Consider the following 21,447-nt stretch of genomic DNA (forward strand, 5'->3'; position numbering starts at 1 on the left):
ATACTCAATGTTTTCTGCCACACAAAGGGCAAACAGAACATACTCAGCTTCACTATATTTTGAAGAAGGCTTAGGAATTCTCCTAGCCCTATCCCTGACCAACTGGTATCCATCATCCCTTGTGGAGCTACTAGAAACACCACCATCTCCCACATCTCCAGAACTTGTGTCTTCTCGAACCTGTGATGTCTCCTGCTTGTCCTTGCTGATCCAAACCATCACTGGATTCAGATTCAGGACTTGGTTGCTCTAGCTCCACCTGGACCCTTGCATCATCATTGCTACTGTCAGTATCATTGTTCTTCTGTTTTTCAAGAAAAGGCATCTTGTGTTCCTCAAAATCACATCCCTACTGAGTATCACTTTCTGCTTTCCAGGTTCAAGGCACCATAGTCTAAATCCTTTTACTCCCCTTTGGTATCCCAACATGGCACATCTCAGAGCTCTAGGCTCTAGTTTGCTTTGCCTTACATGAGCATAAGCCATACACCCGAATGGCCTTAATCTGGAGTAATTACCTTTCCTCCCATACCACCTCACATCTGGTGTCTCATGCTCTATGGCAGAAGAAGGACTCTTGTTTATCAGCCTTGCTGCTGTGGCAACAGCTTCTCCCCAGAAGGATTTAGGCATTCCAGAACTGATTAACATGCACCTAACTCTTTCCAATATGGTCCTATTCATTCTCTCTGCAACCCCATTTTGTTGGGGGTTGCTTGGGATCGTTTTGTGCCTTCTTATCCCCTTGCTCCTGCAGTAATCTTCAAATTCATGGCTGAGAAACTCCAGCCCGTTGTCTGTTCTGAGATATTTCAACGAGCTTCCCCTTTCTGTTTCAACTTCAGCATGCCAGAATCTGAAATTCTTGAATGTATCAGACTTTTCTTTGATAACATATACCCACAACTTCCTTGAGAAGTCATCTATGATTGACAAGAAATATCTACCACCTCCCATAGTTGCTGGATTGGCTGGCCCCCAAAGGTCAGAATGGGCATAGTCCAATGGAGCCTTTGAGCAGTGTAGTCCCTTTGAATATGGCAACTTCTTGCTCTTACTCAGGACACATTCTTCACACGGTTGCAATCTTTCTTGATCATTGCTGATGTTGATCAATCCCCTTTTTACAAACTCTCTAATGCCTCCTTCACTTAGATGACCAAGCCTTGAGTGCCACATTTTCAAATCTGCAGTCTGCACCGAATCTAAGGATCCACTCACCACTTGAGCCTCCATGTAATATAGGTTATTTCTTCTTGTTGCAGTGAAAATGACCACACCATTTCTTGCAATCTTCATCATTCCTCTACTGGAAAAGGTAGAGTACCCTTTTGTTTCCAGCATTCCTAGAGAAATTATATTTCTCTTGATCTCTGGGATGAATCTGACTTCCTGCAGAATACTCATACTCCCATCAGCAAGTCTCAATCTGATATTACCCATGCCTTCAATCTTACATGTCTGATTGTTGCCCAGCAATACGGATCCATCCATTTCTTGTAGTTCTTCAAACCATTCTCTGACTGGACATAGGTGAAAAGTGCAACCTGAGTCTATTATCCATGAGCTCCTATCATCCTTATCCATGACATTCATGATGTGAGCTATTTCAATTCCTTCAACACAATCAGAGCTGTGCTGATCCTTCTCTTCCTCAGCTTGCTTCTTCTTCCATGAAAAACAGTTTTTTCTTGATATGGCCGGGCTTCTTGCAATAATGACACGATCTGGTTTCTTTTTCCTTAGAATCGTTCGCCATCTTTGCGTGATTATCCTGAAATTTCTGCACTCCAGTTTTCTTCCTTGGAAACTTCTTGCCCTTGAATGACTTTACATTCAAACTTTCTGCCTGCTGCTCATGTGGTCCAGTCTTTTGGTTCAGCCTCTGCAATTCTTTGCATTTCAGTGCCGATTGAACTTCTTCCAACGAAATGGTGGCCTCCCTTCCATAGAGCATGGCATCCTTCAATTGATCAAAACTTCTTGGCAACGCATTCAGTAGGATGATGGCCTTATCCTCATCATCCATCTTTACATCTATGTTTTCAAGATCGTCGATGGCCTTATTGAACTCTTCAATCTGCTCACCGATCCCTCTTTCTTCCACAATTCTGTATGAATATAACCTCTGTTTCATGTATAATCGGTTGGCGAGTGATTTAGTCATGTAGAGCGACTCGAGCTTTAACCACACACCAGCTGCAGTGGTTTCCTTAGCCACCTCTCGAAGCACCTTATCGCCAAGGTTTAAGATAATGGCGCTATGAGCTCGCTCCATCAGATCTGCCTTCTTGGCAGCCTCTTTGATGTCAGCTTCTGCACTCGTCTCTTCTTCAGGATCGGCCTCTGGATCCTTCTTGCAGAAGTCCGCTTTCAAGGCCTCTGCCAACCCTTGTTGAACCAACATGGCTCTCATCTTCAATCTCCACAAACCGAAGTCATTCTTCCCCGAGAATTTCTCTGCTTCATACCGCGAGATCGCCATTCGTCCTCACAAAAGGATTCGATTCCCTCTTCCCACAGACGGCGCCAAGTTGTGAAGACGTAAAGGAGTAAAGAAAACACACGAACAAGAGGATTACGTGGTTCGACGTAAGTCTACATCCACGGACGAAGTTGAGCCGGTTGTGTTATTGATCAAGATCGAAACAGGGTTACAAACTCAAGCTAGAAACTCGACTAGCTATACAACTCTCAAGACTAAGAATGAAGCTATGAACTCAAGTGAAAACTACACAAGTCTCAAACTCTTTTATCTCTCTTGATTGATTCTCTCTCTGTTTCTGAATGTTGTTATATTCTGAATGCATGAGTGCTCTCCACGGTTTAAGTATGATTAGGCTGACTCGTAGCTGCTCTCCCCATTCTCAACCGACGCGGTTATAACCGCTACGTGAGCTGGCCGCTCATTAACAGAATTTCCAACTACATCTAATTCTTCAACCATACGTAACACATATATATGAGCTCACAATTCATATAAACCCGAAGTATATCAACAATTACATGAAGTAAATAATTGTTTTCCTTATGAGTTTAAGTTATCAGTTGAGAGATGAGCTTCACTAATGAGACAAGACAACCCATGTAAGCAAGCATATGACAACTTGTTAAAAAAAATGTATTCGAGAATGACATTATTTATAATTATTCAATTAAAGGGTGTTACAAACCAGATGTTGCAATTAAGTGCAGAAAAGAATTTTGATTCATGAATAACTACAAGTTGGATGATTAGACAGAGTGGCAAGACATTTATGGACGAAGAGCTCCGGAGTGAGTGAGCTGCTGCAGTTCCGCGGTAAGTCATTCTCAATATCTATTTGTCGAAAAGAACTTCGATCAAAATACCAATCACTGATGGCTTGTGCAATTGTCTGCACATTCCGCAAAATAATTACTAATGCAGACAAATGACACAAATTAAAGAAATAAATGGTCATATAGTGTAACCTTAACCTTATTTGCAAGTATGTTATTTCCTTGAAGAGATGAGCATGTCCATTCTTGTATTATCAAGATGTGGCCATGGAGGTAGCAAGAATGAACAAACATCCCTCTACTCAAACAGTGCTTCAGCTTCAATAGAGCTCCAATGAAAGTGTTTCGAAAATCTGAAATTATATACATACATGCATGCATCATAGTAGTAAATTTTTAAAAATATATTGTTACTTGAAATTAAGTTTGAATACCTCTCATTATTCCTAATTGTGTAGAATTGCAGTGTCTTAAATTTCCAAGGCAATTGCTCCATCCCAGCCTACCGCCAACAGCAGGCAGTGTGTTGTATTCAATCTGGAACAAAACAAATCTAATTAGAAACATAAATTTATTAATTAATAAATAATCAATCTGATGTCCACTAAATTATACTCCATCTAAATTTTTTTCAATTTATATAAAATTTTAATGGAAGAAAAAGGTCTAGCCATTACCTGAAATGCATCAAAGGCTGATTCGAGTAAAAAGAGGGGCGTCTGAATATCTTCAACATAATATTCCGGAAAAAGACACTGAAAAGTGATGATATTAAAGTGACATTCTTCTGAAATAATAATAATAATAATTTATATAAATGCTCAAGAGAGGAGCTAAGAAAAAATATATACACACAATTGAAGACTTACTGGATCGACATGCTTGATATCCGACATAAATGATGAGCCATCACAATAGTAAATATAAACTTTATGCCAATTGTAGAATTCTGAATGAACATGAAATCAAAATTTAAATTCAACAACAATTAAATGAATGCAAAAATTAATTTAATTTATTGACAAATATACCTGGATTAAAAGTAGAATTTGTATCTAGTAACCCTGAGAAGTTGGTTTGATTACCAATAAATGGGTAAGTACTCCCTCGCGGTGTAGTTGATCTATTGTAACAATCTATTTTCGAACTACACCATCCACCAGACTAATATCCACAAACAATAAAAAAAAAAATATTCATTATTATAACATTAATTTTATTTCTCCTCGTATATTTAAATATAAAACTACTCTATAAGTAGCATCTCTTTCTTTGTTTTTATTCTAATATATTGATAAATTATCAACAGATCATCAAATAGTGACATATTATAAATGTTGGCAATTGAAACTAAAAATATAACATAGGGAGGGTGTTGGCAATTGAAACTAAAAACATAACATATAACTGTCCCACATCGGTGTCAAGAGAAAACTGAAACTAGTATAAAAGTCTAATGGGCCCCTCCTTCTATCACCAATTGGTTTTAGGATGGAACCCATGGATTTCTATCATGGTATCAGAGCGGGTCGCCGACTGTGGGTCAAATTTAACTGACCCAGCAGTATATCTGGGCCGAAACCGAAAAAATGACTGACCCAGCAGTATATCTGGACTTAAAAATTTGGGCCAAGTGGTCCAACCGATCGAAAAAAAATTGGTCCGATTGTCCAATCGATTAGAAAAAAGTCCAACCAATCCAAGGTTCACCTTGAAAAAAAGTCCAACCAATCCAAGGTTCACCTTGAAGGGTTTGAGGGAGAGTGTTGGCAATTGAAACTAAAAATATAACATAGGAAGAGTGTTGGCAATTGAAACTAAAAATATAACATATAACTGCAACCAATCCAAGGTTCACCTTGAAGGGTTTGAGGGAGAGTGTTGGCAATTGAAACTAAAAATATAACATAGGAAGGGTGTTGGCAATTGAAACTAAAAATATAACATATAACTGGGGTTTGAGGGAGAGTGTTGGCAATTGAAACTAAAAATATAACATAGGGAGGACATAGGGAGGGTGTTGGCAATTGAAACTAAAAATATAACATAAAACTGGGGTTTGAGGGAGAGTGTTGGCAATTGAAACTAAAAATATAATATAGGGAGGGTGTTGGCAATTGAAACTAAAAATATAACATATAACTGTCCCACATCAGTGTCAAGAGAAAACTGAAACTAGTATATAAGTCTAATGAACCCCTCCTCTTATCACCAATTGGTTTTAGGATGGAACCCATGAATTTCTATCAATAAACATTTTTTATGCATTATGTTTTTACCTGCAAATAAACAATCCAACTGTTTGAGCCATTTCCATATCCCTCAAAATAGGAGTAAGCAGGTGGACTGCCATCTAAGCAAACTGTTGCATGGAAATAGTGATTATTTGTTGAGGTGAAAATATTTGAAGTAGTAACTAATTGTTAGCTTAGATAAATAGTTAAAATAAGAATGTAACCAACCTGCTCCTTTTGGAATAGCACTCTTTAGAAAAGTAATGTCTATTAATTGATCTCCATGAACTTGAGCACTCATCACAACAACTGACCAAATAAATAAACTTAACCAACCAACCAAGGTGATGATGCCTCTTTCCATTCTTCACACACAAAAATTGAAAAAAATCACCATTTGATTAACCAAACATTTGAATTAACTAGCAATGTGAGTGAAAAATCAAACCAGTTCTGAGATGTTGGTCGCCTCCAAAAAATGGTGAGTAATTGCTTCAAAATTGCTGGAATTTTATGAGGGAGAGCTATAAATATATATACATAATCGGAAATAAATAAGCTATAATTATATAAGTCAATTTATAAAGATTATATGAGTGTTTTTTATTATATAATTTTGGATCTCGATGTAGATGGAGAAGCCCTCGAGTTAATTTTGTCAACCAATTCAATCAAGTGGGATGATTCTGTCGGCGTTCTATCCTGTTTACGTAGTTTCAATTTTTTTTGGTTTAATAAGTAAGCCTTTTTAATATAAACTAGGTAACTGGAATTTAATTTATTAATGGATGTTAATTTGAGAATCATTTTTATTCAAATTTTATTACTTACTCAAGCTGTTGAATTTTGTAGATGAAAGACTCGGATCGCATCAATGGGCTTATATAGGAGTATATGATTAATATGAATATCAGAATATCACACTTCAAAATTAAAATTTCAAACTTGCTTTCATGTCATGACGTATAAATTCTACAGTGGAATGATTGCTAATTTGTTTAGGGAAGATAGTATTACTAGATTTTATTTAGGAATCCAAAGATCCCTAACAGTAAAATCATAAGGCATAAGACTTTAGCTCTTTTAATGTACTATGTTTGGGCCTATAAGTACAAGCTGCAATTAAATTGGACAGTCGGCTTAATCCAACCTACGGATTGGGTAGTACTGTAGTAGTTAGATTCACTCTCCAATCATATATTAAAACTCATTTTTCATGTACACAATTTCTCCAATCATACAACAAACCCAAATTCATTTTTAGATTTATCAATAGAATAACACAATATTTGTTGTTACTGCAAAAATTTTGTGAGTCAAATACCTAAAAATGATGTACTACATTTTAAATATAGTGTAAATGGTTGGATTAAAACTACTTTTTGATGTGATACATATTCAAAAATTGGTTTGAGTTTAGCGTAAATGGTTGGAGATGACCTTAGGTTATTACGATAAAAGTATTGAATTTTTGGAGTATAACAACACTGATAATCTTTTTGATTTACACCATATTCAACAAATACGCATTTAACCTCACGGAGCAAATTTAGTCTACTCCTAATTAGGTACTCGGTATAAGTCTTTTAGCAAATATGATATACTATACAATATAGTAAATTACAAAAAAAAAGCTTAAATACATTTCAACTTGTTATTTTGAAAAAAAAGTTTTATCTTTTGGCTCCTTCATTTCTCACTATTTATTTTTACCATAGTCACTTTCTTTGTATCTTGAAAAATCTTATCTTTTTTATTTTGTACTGATACTCTTTATTTTTAACTCATTTTTTAATTACAACACTCTGAGATGTTTATATATACCCTTTGATTTCATTCATATGTGACATTTAATCAGTACTAGTAAAACTTTTATTTGCAACACTTCATCACGAGCAACAAAAAGTTACTTGCAATGGGCTTCTCAAATAAGTATATTGAACCTAACGTTATTATGTATTCTTGTTTCAACTTATTCTAATCCATTTTATTTTTTTTATAATTAGCACAATCGGAGATAAGTTAGAAAATGAACCATGATACATGCATGTTTTTTAACAAAATTGGTAATGACTCTTCCCATTTCTAAACTAAGATCGAGGCGGGAAATTTAATTATAGTACTAAACCCAAAATTATTCCGTTTAATTGAAAATTTAAAGAAATTATGCAAGTATAATCTATATATGTTGAATCGTTGATCTGTATTCTTTATTGGGATATGTTAAAATTAGAATAGTATGAGTCACTTTCTTATAAACGGTAATGATATTGATTGTTTAGGTAAAATATTTGCCCATCATTTAATTCCATAAGATAATCGAAACCCTATCACGACCGATTCATATGTAACGGTCAATCAAACCAATCCAGCCTAAATTGACAACCAATGAATCATGAAATTTAGTTTCTTACCATAATACATGCATCATGCATGTTATGTTTGTTACCAAATCAAGACCATGAAAATTTCAAAATTGATATTGAATCTTCCCCTTTCTTTACTCCAGTTTGGGAAATAAATTGACTCCATCAATCCAATCATTCTCTAATTATAAGACCCGCTCCTTTTCTGCCCCCAAAATTAGAATATTAATTCCGACTTAGTCAAGATCGTAAAATTAAAAGTAAATTTTCATCATCTCATAAAATACAATTCAATGGGAAAGAGACAAATAACAATCATATAAACCGGAGTTTACAAGGAAGTGATTACCACCCCACCCCCGTACCCTACCCCCTTCTACAAAATCCTTAAAATTCGAACGTTGGAAGAAACAGAAGCAGAAACCAAATTTGAGTTGAAAAAGTAAAGGAAAAAAATGTCTTCTTGCACGGTTGCAATCTCGAGCTCGCCGGTTTTCTCCCCGTCGTCGTCTTCGGCCTCCGTATGCTCTCCGAAAGCTTCATCTCCTCGGCTATTTTGGCTGAAGAAATCAAGCGGGCTCATCAAGGCCCTCTCCGGCGCCGGAGATTCGTCCCCGATTTTGAAGAGGAAGAGGCCGCCGAGGCTCAACATTCCGGTCTTCTGCGCGGAGGAGAAGAAGGCGCCGGAGGGGGCTCCGGAGGAGGCGGTGGAGGTGGAGGGAGATGGGTATTCCGTGTGTTGTAAGAGAGGAAGGAGGGATGCGATGGAGGATCGTTACTCTGCTGCTGTGGGCATCCAAGGTGACTCTAAGCAGGTAAAATTTTGTTATTTTTGTGTTTTTTTAGGAAGAAACGCACACATAGTTGTGTAAAGATTCGACCTTTTTTCCTTCTTGAAATCCTAGTTAAATGTGGTTTTGAATCTAGGTTTTAGTTTGAATGAGTCTTGATTGCTTTTTATCTTCATTATTGAATTGTTATGGAAAAAATGTGATTCTCTTGAATGGATTTGTTGTACTGTTTTAATTGTGTGTGTGTGTGACAATGTAGGCATTCTTTGGCATTTTTGATGGGCATGGGGGTGCAAAGGCTGCTGAGTTTGCTTCTGAGAATTTGGACAGGAACATTATAGATGAACTAAACAGGAGGGGAGATCACAGCAGCATTGAGCTAGCTGTGAAGAGTGGTTACTTGACCACAGATTCTGACTTCCTCAAGACAGATGTCCGAGGAGGGGCGTGCTGCGTGACAGCCCTCATCACCGGGGGAAACTTAGTGGTATCCAATGCTGGTGACTGTCGTGCCGTGTCTAGCAAGAATGGGGTGGCTGAGGCTCTCACCTCTGATCACCGCCCGTCTAGGGAAGACGAGAGGGAAAGGATTGAGATGTCGGTAAGCAACCATGTTTGTGCATTAGTCCTGGTGTTCGGACATTGATGGTTTGCTCGGTCATAGGCTTATGTCGTTTGCTGTTTCAGGGCGGTTTTGTTGAGTGCCGGAAGGGCGTTTGGCGAGTGTTAGGATCTCTAGCTGTTTCGAGGGCTATTGGAGATCAATACCTTAAACAATGGGTCACAGCCGAACCAGAGACCAAAGTCGTTAAGCTTGATCCAGAATATGAGTTTCTGCTCCTTGCTTCGGATGGATTATGGGATAAGGTAACCATCAACCAATCATCTAAGCCCTTTTGTTGGATTGCATCTCATACATTCTCACTGCGTTGATGCAATGTAGGTCTGTCTCATATATGTACTATTCTTGATGTTTTGCAGGTTAGCAATCAGGAAGCAATAGACATTGCTCGTCCATTTTGTATAGACGTTGAAGAGCCACAACCATTATCAGCATGCAGAAGGCTTGTTGATCTCTCAGTTTCTAGAGGCTCTGCTGATGACATTAGTGTGATGCTTATTCAACTGTGGAGATTCCATTAACAGTTTGGATGAAGAAACGAGGAAAATTAACATAGAGATGACTTGCCTTCGAAGCTCTCGTTGCAACCGGGGTGGGATTGATGCGAATGAATCTTGACACAAGTCTGATCCTAATTCTTTAGTGCTACATTGATTTACTGATTTCAGCTGGTGGGAGGAGGGAATAGTCTGATTATAATTCTTTTTTTGGGATATTTGCTCAAGTGATTTTGTAAATTTAACTGGTCCCATTTATTCATTAATTGGCATTCTTTTATTAACCATCATACAGTGCTTTCTTTATTTTGATGCTACTGTCAATCTATGACTGGGAGTTTGGAAGATGTGAGTTTTGGTGCTTCAAATTGAAATAATTAATCAAAATGGCCGGTCCTTGAGAGAAATCTAAGTACTACATCCTGCTTAGGAAAATGCAATCCAACTTGAATAGAAGCCTTTTATAAAGAACTTGAAATGGGTCACACAACTCAAAATCTTCTATAGCAGTACCAACAAAATTCAACTTTTCTAGTTAATACTTTCTTCTTCAATTAAAAATAGTCTTGATGATAGACATCAAGTGTTTTAACATATAATTTGGTAAAGTAAAAAAATAGAAAGAAAAGGTGATTAAAGCATTATTAGTAAAAAATAAAACACACCTACCTACCTAAATAGAGATAGAAGCTTATCATAATTAGATAGATTTTGATAGACGAACAAAATGAAAAAAACAAGACTAATTTTCGTAAACAAGATAGAAAATATACAACCATTACTCCTCTTGTGCTCATATACGTCTTTGAATTGAAGATGGGGATATTACTAGTTACTACCATCAAAGTCGCTCCAAAAGTTCAGTGTAATACTCACAAGCAAAAGAAACTTGATAATGAGAAAAAGAGAACCTTTTTAATACAAGTATGTAAAAACATTAGCATTTTCCACATATATAGAAGAAATAAACTAGATTTCCAAAACGACAAAAACACAATTCAACAAGCATGGAACACCCAAAAACTCATGTACAGTATCTTCTGTTTCACGCTAATAGGATCGCAAGAAAAGCAACCATTTAAAAAGAAAAAGCTAGCGAAATCGATTTCCTGAGATTAAACATTATTGTAACATGACCAAGAACAGTCTCTTGGAATGCCTGAGTGTGCATTCTCAAGCATCAGCAGCTTTGGCCTCCAGAGGTGTAGCACTTGGCTTTGATCGTTTTGCCTCGTAGTCTTTGACAGCCGCCTTGATTGCATCCTCAGCAAGCATGCTGCAGTGTAGTTTGACAGGCGGAAGGGAGAGATGCTTTGCAATTTCCCTGCAGTCCAGATATGAATGAGGAAGACAAATAACGACAGGGAACCATATGAGCAACCCATAGATCATATGTGAGTTAAATCATCCAGACAAGAAGTTTTTAGCTTTGGACTGTAGTAAGTGAAGCGCTTCTGGCATCGAAAGCAGACATGCTTTGGAAGCAAACACATACTGTGAATAATTTTCTGTTAAGGAGGCCTGACGGAGGGTTTGAGAGAACATTGAATGTTTCCTTAAAATTTCTATTTCTTTTCATTCTTTATAATTTAAGAATTCAGAAAGAAAGTGAAAATATTATCCCCAATGAGAGAAGCTCAGAATTAATTATGCTCATGTTTGCTGAATACTTGATTAAAGCCAAAAGATAAACACATAAAATCACAGACCAACCTTAGTCATGACGTACAAACTAAAACCAACGGAACAGAGGGCAAGACCATAAGATGAATTAACCATGCGTAAAGAACTTCACGAATAAAAAGGTTCATCAATAGAATCAAGCATGTGCTAGGAACTTACGTATTTTTTATCGTCATAACTTCCTCCATTGGCTTACCTTTCACCCATTCAGTTGCTGAAAATGAAAAATATTGTGTTATAGCAGTATATTCCAGCGAACTAAACTTCGTTTGCAGATGCAGAAGAATATAAGACTAAAACATGGAATCTCTGGCAGTTTAAATATTTGCTTTTGCATCTGCATATGATAAAAAGTAGGATATGGTAGTAACGAAATAGCAGGGGAAATATACGTTTAACCTATTGTGGCAGCATCAAATAAAACGAGAAGATAGCACGAAAATCAACGGACATAAACAATTCCCAATCTCCACACATGCTTATAAGAAATTCCAAAGATATCTACACAGACAAGGCATCGTGCTCGCCTTTCATCATACAGTATTACAGTTAACTCAAAACGAGTAACACCACCAAAGCACCTATAATCACTCCAGGTTTATATCCCTGGAAACATACGAGGCACAATTAAATCCCTCAAATTGGGTTATAACAAACATAAGAGGCACGACTAAATTCCTCAAATTGGGTGATAATACTACAATTCTCTGGTCAATTCACATAATCTAAAACATACCAAACTCCACTCTCTCTCGCTCGGTATCTTTAATTCCTCAATACCAGCTCCGAATTTATCAATTAACCAACCCACAAAATATGTCAAATCAAAAATTCAATTTTTTAGGTGATATTACGGAAAGCATAGAACTTTACGATTCAATTCAATCGACATACCCACGGAGGAGGAGGCGATAGCGGAACCACATCCGAAAGTCTTAAAGCAGGCATCCACGATTTTACCGCTCTCCTCATCAACCCTAATCTGCAATTTCATGACGTCACCACACGCCGGCGCTCCAACGAGACCCGTTCCCACATTCGGATCGTTCTTGTCGAACGACCCGACGTTCCTCGGGTTGTCGTAGTGGTCCACCACTCTCTCGTGGTACATCCGCCGCAGTCCGATACCGCCGGCAGCCCCGGAGCACCGGAGACGCACGCCGAGACTCGTGGTTGCTATATGCTTCAACATATTTGGATTCAGTTTCGAGAATTTTTCCAATTGGAATTTCTTGGTTATTTATTTGCCGATTGAGATGTTCCTCTCTTTTTTCCCCAATTAGTCAGTGAAAATGGTGAGGCGGTGATTGGTGGCCACATATTTAAAATAAATATACTTTTTTATTATTAAAAAAGTGAATAATTAGGGTTTGATTTAGAATTAAACGAATTCATTAAAAAAAGTAAATTTTCTCTTAAAACCCCCTGTAAAACTATTTCCAGATTCTTCCAACCGCCGGCACCGCGCCCCCATCGGCAAGGAAGAGCTCTTCTCTACCGGAAGCTACATCTAACAATGTAAATATCAACTTCGTTACATCAATTTCGAATTCTCATCTTTTTTTCGTTGGGAAAATGTTTTTTTTTCGCTTTGGCTCTCCCCCCTCGTTTTATCTGAATTGGAGCAGTTACTGTAAAATTTTCCTCAGTAAAGCTACTTTAAATTTTGTTTTTCATTATATACTACTATGTTTTAGTGTATAGCTTAATCGACGTTACAATTTAGTGTAATGATTGTTGAATTCATCTAGTTTAATTACTAGATGCTTTACAAAGTCTTACTTATCGAGAAAACATGGATTCTTCTCAGGCTTTAGCTATGTACTTTTCGTTTATTATTTTGATTCTTAGTTTCTGGTCTTTCTCATGTCCAGTGGGTGAGGAAGGTGCAGCCGATAATATGAATCTGAATAATGAAGGGAAAATTAAGCAGAAGAAAAATGATAAGAAAAGTAGTGCCAAAAGCATAGTAGAGTTCCATACTGAGTCCGCTCGAACATCTGAGAATGAAGGTATTTTTGAAGAGAAGAGGGATCATAAAAGGGGCAAAGAAAAAAAGCAGATTAAGAAAAGTAAGGGAGCCGACGATGTTGAGGCTGACATGAAGAGTGGTTCTAGAAAAGGTGAATTGAGTGTAGTATCTGGTGATGGTCGACTAAAGATTGATAATGCTGAAAGGAATGGGGAGAGAAATCAAAGAGAGAAAAAGAAGGATAAGAATGAGATAGTGGAGTCACATGATACTGACGAAGTAAAGAGGAACGAGAGTACTGATTGGCAAGAGGGAGGACATGTATCTGGAAAAGTGAATGGCAAAGAAGTTCTGAAAGAGAAGATTAAGCAGAAAGTGAAAAGAATTGACAGTGAGGTGGGAGAGAAAGATGGAGAAGTGATCCTAGAGCATAGTGAGAGTCGCATAGCCAGTGCCGCAGATATTAGGGAAGATATGAAGAAGGACAAGAAAAGGAGGAAGGATGTCCATTTTTCCAGGTCAAAAGACACGCATACTGAAAATAAATCGGATGAAGTTGGTTTATCTTCAAAACGGCAGGAAAATGTGCTTATGATGTTGAAGATCATACTCAGTCAACAAAAGAAGATGGTGGCACCAAGAATAATCATAAAATGAAGAAAAAGAAGAACTACAAAGATGATCTGCCTGCTGCCCAGCAAAAATATGTTGATAGTGACTCCAATACCAATAGCGTTCTGAATACTAAGGAGACACAAAATAATGAAGCAGCAGAATTCACAATCGAAGGGAAGAAAAGGAAGAGTAATGTTTTGGAAAATGGTTCTAGTGATGAACGTGACAATGAAGCTGAGTATGCAAAGAAAGGGAAAAGGAGAAAGACCTGTTTGGTGGTGAAAGGTTCAGATGATACTTCACCTAACAAAAGTAATAAGAAAGTCAGATTTTCTGATCGGGTTGAGGTATTTACTCTCCCTCCTAGATCACATACTGAGGATGGTAATGTAGAGAAGGAAAATCTGGTAATGGGCAAGCGATTCACACGAGAGGAAGATGAGGTTGTGAAAGGTGCTGTTATGAAGTACATAGAGGAACATGAGTTAGGAGATGAAGGTTTGCAAATGATCTTGAACTCTGGCAAGCACCCTGAAGTGAAAGGTTGCTGGAAAGAAATAGCATCTTCCATACCATACAGGCCGGGTAGTGCGATCTATTATCGTGCTCGGATTTTATTTATGAGGTCTAAGAGCCGGAAATGGACTCGAGAAGAGTATGACATGATATTGAAATACCAGGAAGAGCATGGTAACAAGTGGAGGGCGTTGGCAGATGAACTTGGTAAACATGCATGGCATGTCAAGGATACTTGGCGCAGGATAAAGGTACGTAGGAAGAAAGGAAATTGGTCACAAGAAGAGTATCAGAGATTATTTGATCTGGTGAATACTGATCTACAATTGAAACTTTCTGAAGAGAAGAAGTCCAAGCATGGAATGTTGCGGGACAATATCTGTTGGAGTGCAATTAGTGATGAGTTATCCACCCGACCTCAATCGACCTGCTGTCTAAAGTGGTACAATCAATTAACATCACCTATGGTAGCTCAAGGTGTATGGGCCGATTCAGATGACTATCGTCTGCTTAGTGCACTTTATCAATTGGATGCAAATTGTGTGGAAGATGTCGACTGGGATGATCTTATTGATACCAGAGCTGGAGATGTATGTCGGAAGCGTTGGAACCAGATGGTTCTACATATAGGTCCCAATGGAAATAAATCATTTGCTGAACAAGTTGAAGTATTGGCTCAAAGATACTGCCCACATCTTCTTGAAGCAAGAGAAACCTGGGATAGCAAACCAAGGGTTCCTTGATCTGCCCTTTGTAGCTGTGGAGTTTAAAGCTTGATGTCATGAAGAAAATCGCTTCTGAATGTTTTTGTCTCTCCATTTCTCTTTAGAGCATCCCCATCCATGCTCTAAGAGCATGGAAGTGGGCCCGGACCCACTTTTATTCATTTTTTACCCTCTGCTCTTCCCCAAGAGCACAACACCCACATCCATGCTCTTCCGCAAGGACATGCTCAAGGGTCCCACCATTCTATTATTCAATTTAAATAAAAACATTTCCACAATATTAGAATGCATTAAAAATACACGGAATACTATTACAAATTACTAAAAAATTAAAAATTACATAATTCAAATCCTAAAAATTAAAAATTACATAATTAAAGTCCTAAAAATTAAAAATTACATAATTAAATTCATAAAATTAAAAAAATCGCTACTCGTCGCCGAATTTCGCCCAAATGTGTTTGATTAGGTCTTCTTGTAGCTCAATGTGGGCTTTGGTGTCGCGCATTGTGTGTCTTGTTTCGATCATCTCCGTCGTATGCACACCTCGGCGTGGGGGAGATCTTGCGGTTGAGCTTCCGGCTTTATCCTCGTTGTAAAAGTTAGCCGCCCTCGGTCTTTCGTCAGCTATAATTATGTTGTGCAAGATAATACACGTGTACATGATGTCGGCAATATTCTTAGAGTACCACAGTCGAGATGAGGCCTTCACAATGTTGAATCGGCCTTGAAGGACCCCAAAAGCTCTTTCGACGTCTTTCCGAGCAGACTCTTGACGCTTCGCAAAAAGAACCCGTCTCGGGTCTTGCGGATTGCTGAGCGTCTTCACGAAAGTTGACCACCTTGGGTAGATACCATGGGCGAGATAGTAACCCATGTGGTATGGATTTCCGTTGACGATGAAGTCGACCACCGGTGCCACACCATTCAAAACATCATTGAAGAGTGGTGAAGAATAGAGCACGTTCAAGTCGTTGTTGGATCCGGCAACACCGAAATATGCATGCCAAATCCATAGGCGGTAGTCGGCGACCGCTTCAAGGATAAGCGTTGGGCCGCCGCCTTTGTGGCCGCTTAAGTGTTGCCCCCTCTAAACATTCGGGCAATTCTTCCACTTCCAATGCATGTAGTCAATACTGTCAAGCATACCGGGAAAACCGTGGACTGTTTCGTGAAAAAGAAGCAACCGTTTACAATCTTCGGTGGTGGGTGCCCGAAGGAATTCCTCACCGAAAGCAAAACGAATGCCGTCGCAAAAAATTTTGAGGCATAGGATTCCAGTTGATTCACTCACATGCAAATACTCGTCGAAGAGGTCAGCCGTTTGCCCAGTAGCAAGTTGTCGGAGGGCACAAGTACACTTCTGCAACGCCGAGAGACTTTGCCGACCGGTTGCGTCTCTACGTGATTGAAAATATTCAATACGGGCGGACAATGTGTTGACAATACGCATAAACAACCGTTTTGACATGCGAAAACGGTGCCGGAAGTAATCTTTTGGAAACCACGGCCTGTCGGAAAAATAGTCGGCAACGAGCCTTTCATGGGCTCCCTCCCTGTCACGAGGAATGTAGCGGCGTTTTGATCTAATTGGTTAAGGATGAGGGGCGGGGGTGGCGGCGGCGACTTGGGCTTCATAGGCGGCACGATATGGTTCATAGTATTCTTGTTCTTCGCGCTCCGCTTCAACTATGATATCGGTGAAATCCATTTTTGAATTTTTAGAGAGGGTTTGAGTAAGAGAGAAAGATGAATGATGAATGTGTTGTATGAGAAAATGGATGATGAATGTGTGTATTTATAGATGATTTTGGGATTAAAAAAATTTAAAAAAAATTCAAAAAAATGGTAACAAACGGATATATTTTTTGGAATACGAAAATATATATTTTTTATTATTTTTGGTATTATTTTCAATTTTTTTTAAAAAAAAGGAAATTACAACGGCAATGTCAATCGCACGCTGCCACGTCGACCTGCTCAGCGGCACGGACGTGCTTTTATTATCGAGCAGCGCCGTGCCGTTGGCGCGAGCACAACGGCGGACGGGGCTGTGTCGCGCCGCTGACACAGACGCCGTCCGCCCCGGAGAATAGCGATGGGGATGCTCTTAGTCTCATTGGTATCTATACTCTGGTCTATCATCTTTTGTTTTGACTTTAGAAGATCCTAAATGCTATGCCATACATGAAGATTTTGTCCTTTAAATTTTCTGTTTGCATGTAGAAAATCAACTTTCAGTGGATTTGGGTATGATATGATCTTTATCTTTTTAGGTGAACCGGGATTAGGACGAGTTCTTTGAGTTTGTACTAGATTACCTGCTTAGAGCATCAGCAGTGGCGCGGAGCTCCCGGCGGAATTCTCGCAGAATTCCCAAAAACACATCCTGCCACGTCATACGGACTTCCCACTGCACTGCCACGTCATACGGACTTCCCACTGCACAGTGGCAGAATTCCCCGCGGAATTCCCGACGGACTTCCCACAATAATGCAATAAACGGGAATTCCGCGGGAATCAACGCAATGACGGTCGTCCGCACGGAATTCCCCACAGAACGCCGCGGAACTGCAAATTCCTCGACGGAATTCCGTATTCGTGCATGCCACGCACAATGGCGGACGTCCGCCACGGAATTCCCGCACGCCGGTGGAAATTGCGCGGTGACATCCGCCACTGATGATGCTCTTAGTCAAATTTGTATCTTCTTGTAAAACTTTTTGTAGTTGAATACTTGAATTTCTGATAAGACTTAATTCATGTTTATTATAAGGAAATTGAAGGAATGTTTTCCAGAAGTAAATTATTTTAACCATTTAATGTTGAACTCTGAGTAGCTAATAAATGACTTAATTCTAAACCCATAATCAATTTCAGCATTAAATTTCACTTTAAGGAGCAGTAAATAATTCTGAAATTAATGCATCATAATGTGGGAGAGATGACTGAAAGACATAATTAATGTTACGGTTACAGAAATTTATTTGTTTTACTTGTTACAAAGATGTATGCCTAGGAATATGATATTAAACTACTAGTAGTATCTTTCAGTATTAGTATTTCAATTATTTTAACATAACTCTGAAGCTCAGGTTCTATCACACAAATTGACAACCTTACCATATGATTTAGTAACTAGTTTTATCTGGACAAATAATGATGCACCATAGGTTTCAGTTGCATTGAAATATTATACTTGTCATGTAAAATGATGGAGACTAAGTCATCTATGCAGAGTTAGGTTACAATTTATTTAGATAATCCAGTATTCACAAGTTTGAATTGCATTTTTTAATTGAAATTTTTATCTGACAAGTTTGGAAAATCACCCCAAATTTTCATTTTCCTGCTGGAAACACTGCATAATTACTATTGAAGAAATACATTTCATTTGATAAATTAATTTCCTCAAACCTCTAATGTCGACAATAAAATGTGGAGGCTAATTTCAAATTAAAAATGCCCTAAACTACAATAGATGTTGCATCCTGCTTGTTTTTTCCATTGCCAGTTCTGGTAGTGATTTTCATGAGATCCACTCTAGTCTGTATGCAATGTTCAAGAACAAGTTTATTGACATAAGAATTGAATACTGAAAGTATATTTCATTTTTGAATTTTTCTTAGGTTAAGTTTGATAATTGGATGAACAATCAGGACCTATAGTCAGGTGTTGATATCTAGATTTTAAAGAGCCATGGTTGTGATCTGCATTAGTGTTTGGTCCCTATTTTTCTGTTTCTTGTTTTCATCTTAAACAACCATAGTTGATTGCTTATTCAACCGTTGGATCAACCCACAGATCGATGGTCCACAGTTGTTTCCAAAGCATTACATACGTTCTTACTTCGGTAATAAATACTTTACATAACTGCACTATAAGAGACTCAAGAAACAGATTTTCACCATAGCATACTCTCCCATCTTGCTGCCTCATTCCCTCTCATGCCCCTCCTGAATGCTCCAATGGAGACCAATAAGAGCAACTGCAGCGCGATTTCTCTTCCTACCGGCTTCTCTAATATTAACCTGAAGCATGAAATCCTAGATGATGAATTTGTCATGGATAATAATATCTCACCATCAAAAGGCTATCTTCAAGATTTCCAAGACCTCGGACAGCTTCTGGTGACAGCTTCATTCTGTAATTGGGATAATGGGATACACGCCAATGGCTTCGATCCATTTGCTTCCCTTCCCCATTGCTCTGTTACAGATTTTGGTTTATACAAGTTTAAGGCTTATGAGGAAAACGGGGGCATGCATTCAGCCATTCAGGACTTCCAGGCTGGTGGATTCTTGAACTTTGCAGACAGGAAAGGTTTGTCAATTGTAACTACTAAAACAGCTTCTGCATACAATTCAAAGCCTTTATGCTTTGCGGTTCCTGATGAGAGCTCTGGTATTAATTCTGGCCACCTTAACAAAGATGGCAGTAAAAGAAACAATTATACAGTTCACGCCAGTAATAGCAACGTCAGTGAATCTTTGTCAACCAAAAAGTCTGTTAGGGCCCCAAAGAAGTCCAAATCAGCCAAGGGGCAGTGGACTGCTGAAGAGGACAGGTGAGTTACCATAAAAAAAAGAAATAAGCGGTTTAGTTTTGTATTTTTCATTCGTATTTTATTTGTTTGAGGCTTGTTGAGTGCTTTAGTCTGTAATCTGCAGGCTCTTGATCCATCTGGTGGAGAAATATGGTGTGAGAAAATGGTCTAATATTGCCCAAATGCTGAAAGGCAGGATAGGCAAGCAGTGCAGAGAGAGATGGCATAACCATCTGAGGCCTGATATTAAAGTCGGTTTGAATTATCCATACCTTTTCTGTTTCTTGTTCATTAACAATTAATAAGTGATCTAGTTTATGCATTCGTACATCAACAACTATATGTTGACAGTATTTAAATTTTCTTTATTGTACATATGACAAGTGATGCTTTCACCATCTCTATCTTTTCCACTGGATCTTCCTAGAAACATGACTCTCATGTTTTAGTTTTTTATGATAATTCATTTTGCTTCCTATAATTTTGTCAAATTCAGAAGGATGTATGGACTCTGGAGGAAGACAGAATACTAATTGAGGTTCATTCTCAAGTGGGGAACAAATGGGCTGAAATCGCGAAAAGTCTCCCCGGAAGGACTGAGAACACCATCAAGAACCATTGGAACGCGACGAAGAGGAGGCAATTCACCAGACGAAAATGCAGGACCAAATGGCCGAGGCCTAGTTCCCTCCTGCAGAACTACATCAAGAGCCTCAACTTTGAGAAAGAGAGCAGCAGCAAGAGATCGAAAAAGAACCAGCCGCCGGCCACTACTGATCATGGAATCCTCAGCAACAGTTCAATCACCACAGCTCAGGAGACGAACATCGAGTTCAGCCTGGATGATCACATGGTGCAGGAATACGAGTTTGATGAGATCCAAGATCTCACATTTGATGATGATAGCCTTTTCACTGGGAGCAGCATCAACATGTTGATGGATGATGGCATTCCGTATGAAATTGACGACGGACAATGTTTTGGTGCTGGGCTTCCACTTGACATCCCTCCATTGATGCAGTGTGGAGTGAAGAAAGAGCTTGATTTCCATGGGAATGCCTGAAATAAGAAATTTAAAATGAGGAGGGTGATAATAAATCTTTATTATATCGTTTATTTATTTAGTTTTACTATAGGGATACTTGTTTTTTCTTTTCTATGGCATAAACTTGTATGATTTGCCTCTATGGAGTCGTTCGAAGTTGGAACAATGTTATATCATGTACTGTTTTATTACTCTTTTATAAATAATAAACGAAATATTTATTTTTTTCCTGAATTCGAACTGAGTTGAGTATATATAATTAGTAGCACACTATCACTCACTTGTACCATTAATTTTCAATTAGCAAAATGCTTTCATTATACATGTGAAATGAAACATAAAGCGGACTTGGGCTTGAAATAATAGGGAAATCAATCCCACATCGACGAGAGTAGGCTGATGTATAGCGTGGGATGTACTATAAAATGACAGCCGAAGTCTTCAGTAATCACGCAGCCGTGCGTCGAGCACACAGCGAACTATTCTTTCGCCTTTTACTAAAGAATACCGTGTGCTCGTTGCTAATTAAGCGGCATACGTTTATTTTTGGAGGGTTGTCTTTTATAGGACAACC

At 38.4% G+C, this 21,447-nt stretch overlaps 6 protein-coding genes, 1 long non-coding RNA gene and 1 other non-coding gene across 8 annotated transcripts; 5 read left to right on the forward strand and 3 right to left on the reverse strand.

Annotated features, from left to right (window-relative positions):
• Positions 1–3,209: 3,209 nt before the first annotated feature.
• On the reverse strand, positions 3,210–4,394 carry LOC121749182 (pectin acetylesterase 8-like). The gene is made up of 6 exons (XM_042143774.1): positions 4,293–4,394; positions 4,131–4,210; positions 3,939–4,016; positions 3,696–3,798; positions 3,454–3,614; positions 3,210–3,377 (listed from the first exon to the last, which is right to left on the reverse strand). Exons 2-6 carry the CDS (start codon positions 4,155–4,157, stop codon positions 3,210–3,212), a joined length of 537 nt encoding a protein of 178 aa, XP_041999708.1. The 5' UTR covers positions 4,158–4,210; positions 4,293–4,394.
• Positions 4,395–5,537: 1,143 nt separating this feature from the next.
• LOC121748299 lies at positions 5,538–5,987 on the reverse strand. Its single transcript, XR_006039435.1, has 3 exons — positions 5,944–5,987; positions 5,724–5,860; positions 5,538–5,623 (listed from the first exon to the last, which is right to left on the reverse strand). It is a non-coding gene; the product is annotated as an uncharacterized LOC121748299 (long non-coding RNA).
• A 2,246-nt stretch (positions 5,988–8,233) lies between these two features.
• Positions 8,234–10,055, forward strand: LOC121748131 (probable protein phosphatase 2C 25). The gene is made up of 4 exons (XM_042142353.1): positions 8,234–8,676; positions 8,912–9,253; positions 9,340–9,519; positions 9,634–10,055. The coding sequence occupies exons 1-4, from the start codon at positions 8,317–8,319 to the stop codon at positions 9,793–9,795; spliced, it is 1,044 nt and encodes a 347-aa protein (XP_041998287.1). The 5' UTR covers positions 8,234–8,316; the 3' UTR covers positions 9,796–10,055.
• Positions 10,056–10,664: 609 nt separating this feature from the next.
• On the reverse strand, positions 10,665–12,749 carry LOC121748132 (iron-sulfur cluster assembly protein 1-like). Its single transcript, XM_042142355.1, has 3 exons — positions 12,349–12,749; positions 11,614–11,668; positions 10,665–11,095 (listed from the first exon to the last, which is right to left on the reverse strand). The coding sequence occupies exons 1-3, from the start codon at positions 12,644–12,646 to the stop codon at positions 10,945–10,947; spliced, it is 504 nt and encodes a 167-aa protein (XP_041998289.1). The 5' UTR covers positions 12,647–12,749; the 3' UTR covers positions 10,665–10,944.
• Positions 12,750–12,843: 94 nt separating this feature from the next.
• Positions 12,844–15,493, forward strand: LOC121748130 (cyclin-D-binding Myb-like transcription factor 1). Its single transcript, XM_042142352.1, has 2 exons — positions 12,844–12,972; positions 13,329–15,493. Exon 2 carries the CDS (start codon positions 14,080–14,082, stop codon positions 15,298–15,300), a length of 1,221 nt encoding a protein of 406 aa, XP_041998286.1. The 5' UTR covers positions 12,844–12,972; positions 13,329–14,079; the 3' UTR covers positions 15,301–15,493.
• LOC121749183 (protein PXR1-like) lies at positions 13,250–14,021 on the forward strand. The gene is made up of 2 exons (XM_042143775.1): positions 13,250–13,944; positions 14,006–14,021. The coding sequence occupies exons 1-2, from the start codon at positions 13,250–13,252 to the stop codon at positions 14,019–14,021; spliced, it is 711 nt and encodes a 236-aa protein (XP_041999709.1).
• A 3,757-nt stretch (positions 15,494–19,250) lies between the features above and the next one.
• Positions 19,251–20,891, forward strand: LOC121747758 (transcription factor MYB98-like). The gene is made up of 3 exons (XM_042141857.1): positions 19,251–19,849; positions 19,953–20,079; positions 20,325–20,891. Exons 1-3 carry the CDS (start codon positions 19,251–19,253, stop codon positions 20,889–20,891), a joined length of 1,293 nt encoding a protein of 430 aa, XP_041997791.1.
• Positions 20,892–21,327: 436 nt separating this feature from the next.
• On the forward strand, positions 21,328–21,446 carry LOC121749905. The gene has a single exon (XR_006039713.1). It is a non-coding gene; the product is annotated as a U5 spliceosomal RNA (small nuclear RNA).
• The last annotated feature ends 1 nt before the right edge of the window (position 21,447 follows it).

This window comes from Salvia splendens, chromosome 9 (assembly GCF_004379255.2).
Source record: "Salvia splendens isolate huo1 chromosome 9, SspV2, whole genome shotgun sequence".
Lineage (NCBI taxonomy): Eukaryota > Viridiplantae > Streptophyta > Magnoliopsida > Lamiales > Lamiaceae > Salvia > Salvia splendens.